The sequence below is a fragment of the Fusarium oxysporum genome, chromosome XI, assembly GCF_013085055.1.
Source record: "Fusarium oxysporum Fo47 chromosome XI, complete sequence".
NCBI classification, from domain to species: Eukaryota; Fungi; Ascomycota; class Sordariomycetes; order Hypocreales; family Nectriaceae; genus Fusarium; species Fusarium oxysporum.
The window spans coordinates 2,517,544-2,531,600 of NC_072850.1; the positions used below are offsets into that span (position 1 = coordinate 2,517,544).

At 49.5% G+C, this 14,057-nt stretch overlaps 4 protein-coding genes across 4 annotated transcripts; 2 read left to right on the forward strand and 2 right to left on the reverse strand.

Annotated features, from left to right (window-relative positions):
• Positions 1–581: 581 nt before the first annotated feature.
• Positions 582–3,707, forward strand: FOBCDRAFT_254277 (uncharacterized protein). The gene is made up of 4 exons (XM_031193078.3): positions 582–1,505; positions 2,268–2,862; positions 2,917–3,438; positions 3,492–3,707. Exons 1-3 carry the CDS (start codon positions 586–588, stop codon positions 3,259–3,261), a joined length of 1,860 nt encoding a protein of 619 aa, XP_031031924.3. The 5' UTR covers positions 582–585; the 3' UTR covers positions 3,262–3,438; positions 3,492–3,707.
• A 1,586-nt stretch (positions 3,708–5,293) lies between these two features.
• FOBCDRAFT_245523 (ankyrin repeat-containing domain protein) lies at positions 5,294–7,338 on the forward strand (the record flags this gene model as incomplete). The annotated part of the gene is made up of 7 exons (XM_059610695.1): positions 5,294–5,467; positions 5,501–5,543; positions 5,579–6,374; positions 6,420–6,838; positions 6,935–6,957; positions 7,000–7,080; positions 7,111–7,338. The coding sequence occupies 7 exons, from the start codon at positions 5,294–5,296 to the stop codon at positions 7,336–7,338; spliced, it is 1,764 nt and encodes a 587-aa protein (XP_059466298.1).
• A 1,872-nt stretch (positions 7,339–9,210) lies between these two features.
• Positions 9,211–9,483, reverse strand: FOBCDRAFT_97060 (uncharacterized protein; the record flags this gene model as incomplete). Its single annotated transcript, XM_031193080.3, has 1 exon — positions 9,211–9,483. A coding segment is annotated over one exon (273 nt), but the record flags the coding sequence as incomplete, so codon positions are not given.
• Positions 9,484–12,406: 2,923 nt separating this feature from the next.
• Positions 12,407–13,810, reverse strand: FOBCDRAFT_265671 (uncharacterized protein; the record flags this gene model as incomplete). Its single annotated transcript, XM_031193081.2, has 1 exon — positions 12,407–13,810. The coding sequence occupies one exon, from the start codon at positions 13,808–13,810 to the stop codon at positions 12,407–12,409; it is 1,404 nt and encodes a 467-aa protein (XP_031031927.2).
• Between the last annotated feature and the right edge of the window lie 247 nt (positions 13,811–14,057).

Consider the following 14,057-nt stretch of genomic DNA (forward strand, 5'->3'; position numbering starts at 1 on the left):
GCCAAGGTCAAATAGCGCGATTTGTACAGCAACTCGCCCTAATCAAAGTACGCTGTTCATGATATTCTGGCCCTATTGACTACCCTGTAGATTGACAGGGGATCCACCTCGCTTATCTTATCTACATCGGGCTCACTGGCGAGTCCAAGCGCTGTCTTCCTCATTCACATCGATTCACGGTCGACTCTTTGAATCCCATAAACAAAAACACTGGGATTTTGGTCTACGCTATGGATGCTCTTCCTTCAATCTTTCTTTGGATGCCCTCATCAGAAACAAGTTCTTTCTTTTTCTATTTAACCCTTTTTGGACTTTTGTAACCTTGCCTGACAAGCATCGACTCTCGCCTGCTTGCGCTCTTAACCAGCGCAACCACCGATCGTACAACCAGTAGCTCAAGGCATATCTTCTTACTTTCATCTGTATCTTAACGTCGTCTCCGGACCGTAAGAAAACGTTACTTGATCCTAGCGGACAAAAAGCCTCAGGTAAAATGTCATAAATTTAGGGCGCCTTTTGATGAACTTAGTCTAACATTTCCTAAATTTAGACGACTTGTTTAATCTGCGACAGTAGAGGATCAAAATGTCTACCCGATATTTCGACACAGTGACATCTGCGAACGTATATGACGCCCAGCTCAAGGCCGAGATAAAACTAGCAAATACCGCAATCACCATCGACGACCTCCAGGCCTCCGGCAGCAACTGGGGCCGCCGCCAGCTGTTAGCCTGCCAGGTCATCGTCTCGCTGACAGCTCACAACGTGCTACCCGCATACATAAGACACAGGGGAAATGAAGGTCGGCCAGAATCTCAGGAGGTCCAAGATTTTCTCAATGGACCTGACCCGAGTCTGATGCACTACAGCACTCACTTCCTGATTAGCGAGTATGGTTTTTCTCTCGGTGAAATGTGGGCTGCGTTGGCATCTGTCAAGCACTACCCTCGTCCCCGTGTAGTTTCGAGCAACGAAGGAACACCAGAAGCAAAAAGAGTTCGACGAAGTACGGCTCGTGAAGGATACGTCAACTCGGCCGGCTTCCAGATTTCTAGCAGCAATCCTGAAGACCGGTCTAGTCCGTCAGCTGGCAGTGACGGATCTGGCGGTCCAAGTTACACCGAGCCAGAACCGACTCAAGAGCTTCCCGCCGAGGACAGTGCTGTTCTTCTGATCACACGAGTATTGCGCCACTTACTGTACTACACGCAAGCTCCCCGGTCATCACGTGTAGTTGACTTTCGCCCCGAGCGACGTCGCATCGTCTCTGACATATCTGAATTGGAAAAACAGTTTGTTGGCATTGACGATGGTGGGTTGAGCCTCAAAGTCGAGGGGGGACTATCTACAGAGCCGAACGTTGCGATTGCACTACTTGAGGCTAAGAGACGGCTCGTTGTTGATCATGGCAAGCCCAAGATTTCGGATGAGTGCCTGGCTCAGATGACTTGCGAGGCCATGTTGGCCAGACTCAGACCTATGGAGGAACAGCTCAACAATGAACGGTAGGTGTCTGGCTTTTGAATCGAACTACGAGGGTAGTTACTAACTCAAGCAGGACAATCGTCATCAATGCCACGAGCCACTATGTGTGCTTTTTAGAGTTCCATATAACGGAGGGGCACATTGAAGACTTGCAAGCCGGAGACGGTCCATCTGAGCCACTCAAGGTGACGGCAACCTACTGGTTTGACTTGAGTGATAAAAGGGGGAGACGTGGCGTCTTGGAAAATATTCAGGGCATGGTAGGAATGGCGATGGATCATTAGGCGATGCGGATGAGGGTTTTGCACAGCCGTGATTCCCCAATCACATCCTTGATTGGTAAAGCTCTCTATGTAATGTAATTGAATGGCAACTCTTCTTGCAGGCATCAAGATTTAACAATTGACCTGTTTCTTCAGAATCTTCTAGTATTAAAGGCTTGATGCGGAATAAAAGCGGAGCCGAAGAACTGGCGCCGTGCACGATGAGCAGTTCGCGAAACGAGGAGACCTAAGGTAACTAGGTAAGCGAGGCGGGGTTTGACTCTAACAGGGCAAATTGCAGTGGGTTTACAGGAGACCTTGGGCCTAAAGCTGACACTAGCCAATCAACGTCGTTAAGTAATGAGCGGAGAAAGTTAGCTCCACCCCGCCCCCACGAAATTCATGTCGCGTCATTCATTCTCAGTCGCGTGTGCCAAACAGAAAACATCCTCGCCAGCACCGACATTCCGATGCGCGCACGATGGAGGAACAGACGCCGATAACAAAGTCGCTGCATAGACTTTGCGTCGAGAACCCGCGTTTCCATGTTCACCCTCTTTTCTGGACTCGCAAGCACCTCCAAGTTCTACACTGCCAGTTCAATCACGTCGACTCGGCTGCTCTCCCTCCCTCCCTCCCACCATCGCCACCGCCCTCACCCAGTAACGACACCGACTCGGACCTCTCGCGACTTGTTCCACGGCTGATAAACGGCCGGTTCGCCTCAGGCAGGTTCGCTTGCTTCAGCAAGTTGATGCGTGCTCGCGGCATCATCAACGCCCAACTTCGACCTCACTTGCTCTACAAAAAGCTCAGACTCCATACGCCCGAGTGCGAAGTCTTTCGGACCAACGACGTGTACAATTTCGAGCAGCGGCCGGTTATTGGGCACTTTCAGTACGAGGACCTCGTGAAACAGCGGGAACGAGCCAACAGGCCCAGACGCCATCCCATTCCTGGCGCCCGCAACCTTCCGGCCGAGAGACTCTACCAGCGCCGATTACGAGACTTGACTCCCGCGCTGTGGTTTGAGGATCCGTACTTGGTCTGCGTTCTGCTGTCTCTTGCCCAACTACAACGGCAGAAGGGCCAGACGACGCCAGAAACCTTCTTCGTATGCCAGACCTTGTTCCCTTGTTCCTCATCCCACTGACAATTCATTCCCCAGGTCCGATTGCTGGTAACCAACGCCTCCGACACGTCACACGCACACGTCTTCCAAGCAGACATCCCCTCGAAGCTTCTCCACGCACTCGACAACCCGACCGAAGACATGGACAACCTCGTCTGGCCAGCGATACAGCACGTCCAGGTCCCATTCAAACCGCACGCGAGCTTCTCGGAGCGAATTGCTGGACAATTACTCGCTGGTCTCAAGACACGGGCTGAGGAGGAGATGCCGCGGGGAGAGAAGCGTAAGCGTGATGAGATGGATACCGAGGAGCAGACAAAGAGCGTCAAGGTCTGGGATGGTGCTGCGCAGGTTGCAGCAGTCCCGTTGGCCAACGGCTGATGGATCCTCTCATCCAGCGCAACTAAGCTCAGTATCTTGACACAGCTGTCTCGACGACTCCTTACCAACCAATTCACCCGCCGGTGCAACCTACGAACCATGACCCAGCCCGACCGACACGGAGCGAGGGCTTTCGAACGCCCTAGAGCGACGAAACATAATCTGTATAGAGTAGCAGTAAGTTCATCAGCGCAGAGGTCATGTACGTACACCAACTAACTGAGCGGCAGACATGTACAATACATCCTTCCATATCACCACTCACTCTGCATAGCTACATATTCTCATCCGCAACCAGGGTTTCGCCATCTCATGCAATGCGCGTGAGTGTCGGCAATCGATGGGGACTGAGGACAGAACGTCAGTGTTTAGAGCAACACGTTTGATAGGAACTAGAACTTTACGTGCATATCATGCTATTACCAAATTGACATGAGATGGTCAGACGTTCACTGAGTTAACATTCCATGATGTAAAGCACTGGTGATTTATGCTCCATCCAGTGAAAGACGCGCCCAACAACGCCATCAGCAGATTGACCTTATGACTTGGAATTTTCATCTCAGATAAGATACTGTCACAAGCCAGTACCATCAGGTCACTACCAGCGAGAACAAGCACCAGTTTCAGCACTAAGCAACGTAACATGTCTTGTCCTTTAATATCCCATCCTGGCGAAACATGTTATGCGTCCTCTGCCAGCCTCGAGAATCACAGGGGACGTCATTGACCAGAGCGAGGATTTGGCTGCGCGCCCAATCGCCATGTCTCAGCACATCAGATGCACGACGCCAACAGGACATGGGTTCGTTTTATAGCTCTCCCGTAGACAAAACTCGAGAGGTAGTGTTGTGAGGTTCTACTGTATTCAGTTGCGTGGCTTTTCTGCGCGAGGATCACTTTAGCGCTGGGAGGCTCAGTCAGTCGTTTCTGTAACTTGTTTGACTTTATCCCTGTATTCATGCCCTACCAGTCAGTCTAGGGGAGGCAAGAAAACTTAAGGCCTTGATCCTAAGTTATAAAAGACTTTAGGTAAGTTAGTTAGCATAAGCTTAGGACATATTTTGTAAAGATTATTTTAGTATGCTATATCAAAGTCTAATGCTATTTTGCTCCCCCAGGTCAGTTTACTCAAAGTTTGTAATTTGTTTTATTCTCTGCGAAGTGCAGGCTCTTGAGTCCTTGACGGTGGGACATTGTGCACGTGACGACGTGCGATGTTCGTGAATTCCTCGTCTCCATAAAAGGAAGATCTGCCTACCTTGCACCCAATATCACTGAGAACCGAAAGATAATCTATTCCAAAATGGTAATTAGCGCAGCTGAACATAAAGGTCAAGACTGGGAGTTCTTTGGCTGACATGAACTTCGTGTTATCTTATCTTATCGCCCGCCTTATCCCCTCATCCAGTGCTAGGATGTAACACGACCAGAACAACATCACCGCAGGCCACCATATCGCAGAACTCGGCCCCGTCTAGGCTGTTCTCATTAATCTCTCTCTCGCCTTCATAACCACCAAGTCTGCTGTGCGCTGCACGGACCACGAGAACAGTCAATGGTGATTATCAACTGTGCGCAGCTTAACCTAGAGGAAAGGTAAATGTTATCAACTGTGTAGACTATTCCTTCCTTTCTGTTAACGCTCATACGGAGGCATATAGTCCAATGAAGGTTCCCAAGGGGAAATACATACTTCGCATAACGGAGACAAGCAATACGATGTAGGACAAACGTTCCATTGCTTCAACGCACGAGATCACCCAACGGTTGTCAATCGTACATCCCTATGACCCATTGTTATTCCATGAGTTAATGAATATGCCATTCCCGGGAAATTCTAACAGAGGATGTAGCTTGACGAGCCCAGGACAGTCTCTGTTCACTTCCCCGCATCTGTGAGACTTGGCCCCAACTCATGAACGAAACTGTGTCTCGAACCAATCACTGCCTCCGAAACAAACAAGGGTGCTATCCTTCATACCGATTGTCATCACCAATCTCAACTCAAGTCCCCGCGCATGCATCAGTCATGCGCCTCGTCAACACCCAAACCATCCAACTCGAGTTCCTCAACGACGACGATGTGCACGACCACGCCATTCTCTCCCATACCTGGGAACAGGAAGAAGTCCTCTTCCACGACATGGGACGTGATACCGCCAAGTCGAAAAAGGGCTACGCTAAGCTCGAGAGCTGCTGTCGCGTAGCACGGGAAAATGGCTTTGAGTATATCTAGGACGATTCCTGCTGTATCGACAAGACGAGCAGTTCGGAACTGAGTGAAGCTATCAATTCGATGTATCGGTACTATCAGAGGCCAGCATCTGTTACGTGTACCTCGCAGATATTTCTACCATCTCTGAAATCTCGAATAGTAGATGGTTCACCAGAGGTTGGACACTACAAGAGCTCATTGCACCAAGTTCAATGATCTTCTTCGACAAAGGTTGGCGCGAGTTGGGTACCAAGATAAGTCTCGTACATGTTCTCTCACAAAGAACGAACATACCAGAATCTATACTCTGTGATAGCGAAGAGCTAGAGACGACGAGCATCGCACAGAGAATGTCGTGGGCAGCTGACAGAGTCACAACAAGAAAAGAAGACGGCGCATATTCTCTCATGGGTATCTTTGGGATCAACATGCCCCTCTACGGCGAGGGCGACAAGGCCTTCTATCGTCTTCAAGAGGAGATCATGCGCGTGTCAGACGATCACAGCCTCTTCGCTTGGAAGGCCATCGCTGCTCGTGGCGGTTTGCTTGCCCCGGCATCAGCTGCTTTCAGGGGCTCGGGTAATATCATCCCGTGGAATCCATTCACGGCTTATATGAGTCCATTCACGATCACTAACAAGGGGGCGCATATGGAGGCTCCGTTCATCGCGCAGGATACCTCCGATCGGGGTCTTTGCGTTCTTCATTGTACGACTATCGGGACGAGGGATAAGTTACTTGCAGTTCATTTGAGGGATGTGTATTTGACGATGGAGCATTTTGAGAGATGTAGGATTGATGAGTTGGAGTGGGTTGACTTGGACAGTTTTAATCTCACACAGTACCCCGTGAGGTCTTTGTGTATACGGCTACATCTCCCATCGATCTCCCGAAGGTCATGACATAAAGAAGGGCAGGCTGATGCACTATCCGATGCCAGTACAGGTGTTGAGCGCAACGGCCTGTTATTACTTGCAGAAGCCGCTTCAGCAGGAGATTCCGGGTCGGTCTGGTCCCTACTAGCCCAAGCTCCATCCGGAACAATGCACGACCAGGCCCGCTCAGCAATCTGTCTCGCTGCTCGAGGCGGCCATGAGCGCCTTATCAGCCAACTTCTGGCAAGAAGAGACATATCTACTCTTATCACCGACAGTGAAGGCCGGGCTGCTCTGTCCCACGCTGCAGAGTGCGGCCAAGAAGCTATCATCAGATTCATCCTATCCAGCGCCAGAATCCATCCTAATACCAGGGATATACATAGACTGACTGCGCTGTGGTATGCGGTGTACCATGGACACACTTCCTGTGCAAAACTACTTCTCCAGAAAGGTTTGGTCTCAGGCAATGTCGGCGGTAGCGGTAATACCTAAACCGCTCTTTGGCATGCTATCTCCGCTGGCGATCTCGACGTCGTGAAACTCCTCCTGCAGAATAAGGCATTATAATCTGTTGGAGGCGAACCAGCCCTCTGCGCAGCAGTATCCCACTAACACCCCGCCATAACGGAAGTCCTACTCCAGCACGGCGCCGACCCTGATGAACGAGATACAAAGAGACGATCCTCCCTGCATATCGTATGCAGGCAGGATAACTATGAGATAGTAGCTCTATTAATGAAACACGGCGTTAAGGCTGATAGGCTAAAAACTACGGGTAAAACGAAACTAGCGTTTTCGATATTGAGTGGTAATGCAGTGTTGGTGAAGGTCTTGCTTAAGAATGGGGCGAATCCAAGGGCGAAGTGTGCGAATGGGAAGACGGCAGCGGCTTATGCTACGGGGCAAGAGATGAAGAATCTCAATGGGAATCAGAGGTGGTATAAGACGTTACTTGATAGGACGAGTACGAATCGGTCGTGATGGTGCGTACGTTGATGATTTGTATGGAAGTAAGCAATGACACTTTTGTAACCAAGGCATCGTCGGTATACCCAAAACAAAAAAAGGCGTTTTCTTGATAGCAATAATCAAGTAGTCGCATCTTAAACTGCCCAAGATGGCAAACCGTTTCTCAGCAGACCGAGTGACTCTGTAAATGAGAGTCGTCGCAGCGTTGAGTTTGAAATATGGTTCAAGAGGAATATAGCAGACCACGATTGCAGTAGACCTTGTGTATCAACTCTCAGGGAAGCGACAGGAGGATGGGAACAGTGGATCAGGAGGGTAGGATGAGTGCGGAATTGGAATGTGTTGAGCAACATCCATGAGCTTCAAGCCTTGGCCATATCTTCGCTACCAGAGGGCATGTACATACGAACTTTCGTGACAGTGACCACCTCGCATAAGCATAACAATAGGATACAGCCAAATGTGAGGGTGTGTTGATCTCCATGGGCCCGAAAAGAAATATCACCACTACCGGCCAAATACCCGGTTCACTTGTTCACCGACTCAGTCCTTTGCTCCAATAGACTGTCATCAACTCCCTCAGTTCAACCTTTCTTCTTGGTTCGCTTTACGTGGAGATCTGGTTCTGTAGTTCCGCCCGTTTCGATTCAGTCCGCTGTGAAGCAGTTCGATATCTCGACTCGTAACCTGTTCAAAGATCATCGTCAGTACGATTAGGTGACTTGAAGAGATAGGAGCGCTTGACCAGCGTAGCCTGATGTTGTTCAGGTTACTGATCCCACTTTGTGAAGCCTCTCTCCAGCCCATGGCTGACTGGTCCTCCGCCTCGTCGTCGGTGCCCCGAGATCTGTCATTATCCGCATGGCTGGATTTGCCCTTGGCCTGAAGCGCTATCGCGAGCTGACAAGTTCTGCCTGCATGGGGCGCCTTACCTCATTGTTGTCGACAGCGCCGACTTCGCCTTGCACTTCAGCGCCCTCCCCTGCTGCGACAATACCCTCAGCCGCTTCACCTCCAGCGCTTTGCGTGAGCGGTAGCTGTGCTCGCCGCCACGGGGAACAAGTTGGCGGTTGAAGCTGTGAGGGCAGTATTCGGCATCGATGTGTTTGTCGGGAGGTATGTGCTTTCGATCAACGCACGTGGTGCGAAGGAGTTCGACTGTGCAAGATGATGAAAACTCTGACGGAAAAGCAGCGAGAAAGCCGCTGTGGTATAGCGGAACTGAGGTGAAGGTAGAGAGATGAAAGTATTATCGTTGTTGTTGTGAGAAGAAAAGCAAAATACGTTGCTACGTCATAAACTGTGAGAAACAGGCCCCGCAGGACGACGTGCTCAACATGAAGTCGCGTGGCTCTCAACCAACCTCTGATTTTGACACGACGCGTATTCCACCTTTCTTCTCGTAGAAATGAAGTCGACGTTGGTTATTAAAGTGTGCAGGCTGCAGATCATGGTGTTTTGCGCTGGGTAATGAAGCCGCGATGAATAATGGATTAGAAAAATCGCGAGCACGAGAACAATATTGCACACTTTCACTCGACACTTTCGTCTGGCTTCACGACTGATCGATTGCAAAACCAAATCTGACTGATGGCCTGTCTAAAGACAAACTTTCCTCTCCCCATCCTTCTTCGTTTCCACTAACGACCAAGTCTCACCCAAAGAGAACAACCATTTAACTACCATCCAGCTCTTCCGTACTCGTGGTGGTGTCGTCAATTATTGCCTAATGGCGGTAATCTGATGATAATTCTTGCGGCCTGGTAATATGTTAGCCGTCATGTCGTCAACGTCTAGTGGCATCTTGTATTGACTTACGATTGTACTTGAAGTTTTTCAAGTTCACTTGGGGGCTTGCTTGGTGCTGGCGAGCTCCGACTTTGCAGCCTCGAGCTGCTTGGTTAGGTCCTCGTTGATAGCAATTTGCTTTGTGAGTTCCTCCTCGGCGGACCGCCAAAAGTCGGTCACGCGCTCGAGTCGTTGCTCCGCCAGAGCGAGACCCTTCTTGAGCTCGTCATTCTCTAACGCGAGCTCGCCGTTGTTTTCACGAAGATGATCATTTTCATCATTCACATATTTATTCTCCTCTGCAACATGCTGAATGCGGTTGCGGAGGGCAAGGACCTCGAGATGGTCGGGAGGAAGCTCGATAGACATGATGGTCTTGCTGGCGATGTTGATGTGTACGTGACTGTTGTAGGTCGAAGTGCGATGTTGTGAAGACGTGGAAGAAGAGCGAGCTTTCTTGTGGACGATGATGGAAGAAGAGAAAAGGCGAAAATTTGATTGAGGAGTGTGGGGTCTGAGTATTTGGACATTCTGGCTGCCACTGTCAAGACCAGATTGGATCCTTTAGCGAGCTTTGACAGTGGCAGAACGTGAGATCAGCTTCAGAAGACCTCTCGCCTAAAAGTGAGCATCAAGGACACTAAAGCCTCCTGAGCGGTATGCTCTATACAGAGGATCTAGTCCGCTCGGAAGCGGATGTAGACCAATCCAGTGCACTCTCGCAACAACTTCTTCATCTGAGGCGCCAAACATACTTGCCATCTTACCATGGCTGTTCAGCCTCGACAAATTCCCTTACATCATGTCCCCAGCTTTCACTTCATTCTGTTCAGTCTTTGCTGGTGATGTACTCGAGAATCGCTCGTCCAATCTCACCGGGAGCGAAACACAATGGTGTTAAGAACGAACAAACCGGCTGGTTTCTCAACGAACTGATCCAGAATAACTGCACAACAGACACCCAAATGGTGAACAAGACGCCAAAATGAACCTCGACGTATTCCCTTCAGCCTCTAAGTTGACCAGGCCTTCTCCCCGTCCCATCTCGCAACTGCAGACGTGACTAACCCCTGATGGCCAAGCAGTACTCCCCCACCGAAACGCATCCAAACCCCTAAACGACCTCACCCAAGACTACGAAGATATTGTCCCGTTTCCCTATCACCCTCCCTTCTACTCAGCCTCCCCTCCCCTCACTCACAGCACCCAGGGAGCCCAGGTACCAACTCCCCCGATCTATAACCGTATACGAAGAAACAGTGAGATTCCCTTTCATGATGATCTTCCACAAGATTCGCCAGCAACCCTTTCCCTCATAAAGTCTGTACACGGTCTTTGAGTTACTGAATCCCAGTCGTTCCTTCACTTGCATCAATATCCCCCTTACTTCTGCCTTTCTGGACCCAGCCCTGCAATCTGCGGATCTCGCGTTCACGAACCGGCGAATCTTGAAGCAATCGAATTTCGGCAAGTCTCTCACGGTACCGGTCTACGTCACGGGGCTAAGATCGAAGTCTCAACAACACTAACGAATGTCAGGTAATTACCTTCGTGAGGTGGCCAGTTGCTCCCTTGAATTCCTTTAGGTCAGCCTCGCAGGACGAGACTGAGATTCAATCGATCCGCAAGGTTTGAAGTCTCGTGCTCCGCAACAAATTACGCGAGTCAACCTCCAGCGATCAACGCATGCACTTCTCACTGTGATACCGTGTCATTCTTCTACATTGGCTGACCGTGCGATCCCGGCTGATGATGTAGTAGTTGTACGCGGGGGTGCTGCGAAAGCCGCTTACGATATATCCCAGATGCTTCACAAGCCGCATAGTCTCCTTTTCATCACAGCCGAGCAGCGTCCTCCTCTCTTGACGCACTGTCACAGTTGAGCGATGTCCGTTTGTCTTAATTCCCTTTCGCACGCGGGACTTGATATCGATATTGGAGAACATAGGAGTTTGCTAGGTTGACTTAATTGCAGCTTATGTCGGCATGTCAATACTGTTGTCCACTCTGTAGTTCCTTCAAGACGCGTGAGCTTTGTCTACGTGGATGGCTTGTGATGTCTCATTACAAGGTTCTGACAAGAGGGGAGTCGCAGGATAACAGTTTACTGACGTCCTGTATGTTGATCAGCTGGCGAAACTGCTCTAACTATATGTGACGTCTTGGAATGCGACTGGATTCATGCTGATTGCGTTGAAAGCTGACCTCAATTGTCGTGAAGTCAGCGATGCCGTATTCTGTGACGAGGCTCACAGGCAGCAGTAGGTTACGTTACAGAGCCGCCTTGTGCACTCGCTGCTGTTTCCTCTCTGGAGCGTCAGTATTGGCTTAACGCTTCACGATTGACCGACCATTTTCCATCTTCATTTCTTGGCAGACATCGCACCTCAAGTTTTCGACCCTCGATTGAATGGTGATCTATTAACAATGCATCACTCGAATTTCCAGTTCCATCTGGATCACCGCTGGCTAGCCACCAACGTCTTCGCTTTACCTCCTGTGGTCTCTCCAGATCCACTGTCTCAGCGATTGATTCCTTGATCAAGAAAACAACGCCCAGCGAATGCTTGACCCGCTTACGTCTTGGCTGGTTTCCTAGTGGCTGATGCTCCGCAATTCAGGGCCGTTGTGGCGAAACCTCCCTCCACACGGCCCTAACCGAAATCGTTTTGGATGCCACCTTGACGACCGTTCCTGAAGCTAGTCCGGCTTATAAAGCGAAGAACCACTTTAGCGCAGAAAGCTAATAATAACGACATCCAAGTGACTCTCCAGAGCTCACTCAAGACTCTTTAGGAAGCTCCCGGTGCTCGATTGTCTTCAGCCTTGGTGGCCAGAGAAGAAGTTGCAGCGGCTCTCTGTATGAATAGAAAAGTTTGGATCGTTTTTATAAGACAACTCCGGTGCACAGATCATTAATACCCAAGGCATTCGTCTTGGAGGTAGCTTACCTGCTTCGTGACCTGTAGCCGCATGAAGAGGCTTTCGTTCTACATCATTAATACCGTGCATTTCCCCATCACCATCTACAAAGTTTGTCAGAATATTGGTGCCAACGTTCCAATCGGCCATATCTCTGTTATGTTTGCGCCGTCACGGCCTCTTCCGAACCACTCAATTGTATGCTCCACACCCTCGCCTAACCCAGTAACTGTGGCTGGAGTCTCGTACATATGATCTAAGATCAAGTGTTTCGCGCTGATCTCCAAGATAAATTTAATCAAGCGGTCTCCTTCTGAACTGCTGCATTCAAAGTTGAGACAAAACAATTACCGTTAACGAAAGATACTGGCTAAACACTAGCTAAGAGCTCTTCACTGTTTAGTTCTGTAACCACCGCTTCTCCTCTTTGTTCCGCTCTTATCTCCGTTTCATTCTTCAGATCTGTCTTCCACGCATCCCACTCCGCGCCACCATAATCACCATCAAACCAACACATACAACCGCGTCTAGCCTCGCATTTAACACCATTCTTTCGCATCAACAGCATAAAGTCGCCGACTGGTGAGCCTGAGACAGGGTAATCACCTTTGTCAGTGCTGATAAACATCCCCCGCAGTTCTACATGTTTCAGGGCTGGAAAGTCATGGTGAGTAAGTAGCTTCCCGACCATGTCTAAAAGCTTCTCGCTACCAATACCACTTGGGTCAGGTTGTATGAATACCTCTGAATCTTGTTTGTGGGCATATTTATGAACACCAATTTTTTGCTCCAAGACTAATGTCTCGAGTGTCAATCTCGAAGCTACGACGATCTCTCGCCAGCTCTTATGTGCAGGTCGCTCAGTGCGTACAGACCAGTAATACAGCATATCCTCTGCGATAGCATCGTCGCCACGAGAAGGCTGACAGAGATTAAGGTGCTTCAGCCGAGGCAGGCTAAATTCAAGTGCCTGATCGTTCTGAACTTCCGAGGGAAGAAAGCACGACGAAGGTCGTGGTATCGGCAGCCACTCCTGATTTCGCACGCGCATCATATTGGCAGGATAAAAATGGTATGGAGTCCATGGCTCTCCGCGGCGACGATGGCCTGATGCAGGATCTTCAATCTCAACCCCGCCCTCAAGCATTCCGAGCTCAAGACGCTCAAGGTTGACGCCAGTCTTTAAGACCCACGCAGCAAGGGAACGAGCTATGTATCCGTAGAGTTTAACATGACGAAGCGTTGAGGGACCAGCGCTGGGAAGATCGAGCTGTTCAAGCAGGGTTGATTCGTTCTCCTGGTAAATGTAGTTCCAACCAAGAAATTCATGGCTACCATGTAATTCAAGGTGCGTGAGATTGGTCAAGTGCTGTAGTAAATACCAATGCTTCAGTTCGAAATTGGCCCTCAAAACAAGGCTCAATGACCTAACTCGCAATGCAACCGCTTTCAATCGTTCCATATCTTTTCCCGACGCGCCAGATGACAATGGCTCAAACATCATCAAAAAGCTCTCAGCCTTCAATGTTCCTTGTCTCGATCTCTCTGCAAATATCAGGCTTCTGGATGACTGTCCTGGTTTCGGTTTGTCGCGGAGACAGAGGCGGCCAGGGACATGAACGCTCGCGTGATGAAGCTCGATCACGGTCCATAATCGAGGCTGAACAAAGTGATTCAAGTATTTGGAAACCCGAGCCAGCACCGTAAGGTCATGGCCTGACATGTGAGAGATAATCTCGAGTATTACCTCGTGAGGAAGTTTCTTCAGATGCATTTTGAAGCAGACGTTTTGCAAATGATGATAATTGAGGTGAGATTAATTTGCAGTGGAAAGTAAATAGAGACCGTGCAGTTCACGATGTTGGACTCAGTGGATGCCTGATTAGTGGGGACAGTTATGGATTAATGCCTGCGTAAGTCCTGCATTATTTTATGCTGAATTCACTCCAGACATGATTGACAATTAAAAAAACAACTGGCAAATAAGCCCCAGCAAAAACCGCTCTTTAAGTATCCTGCTT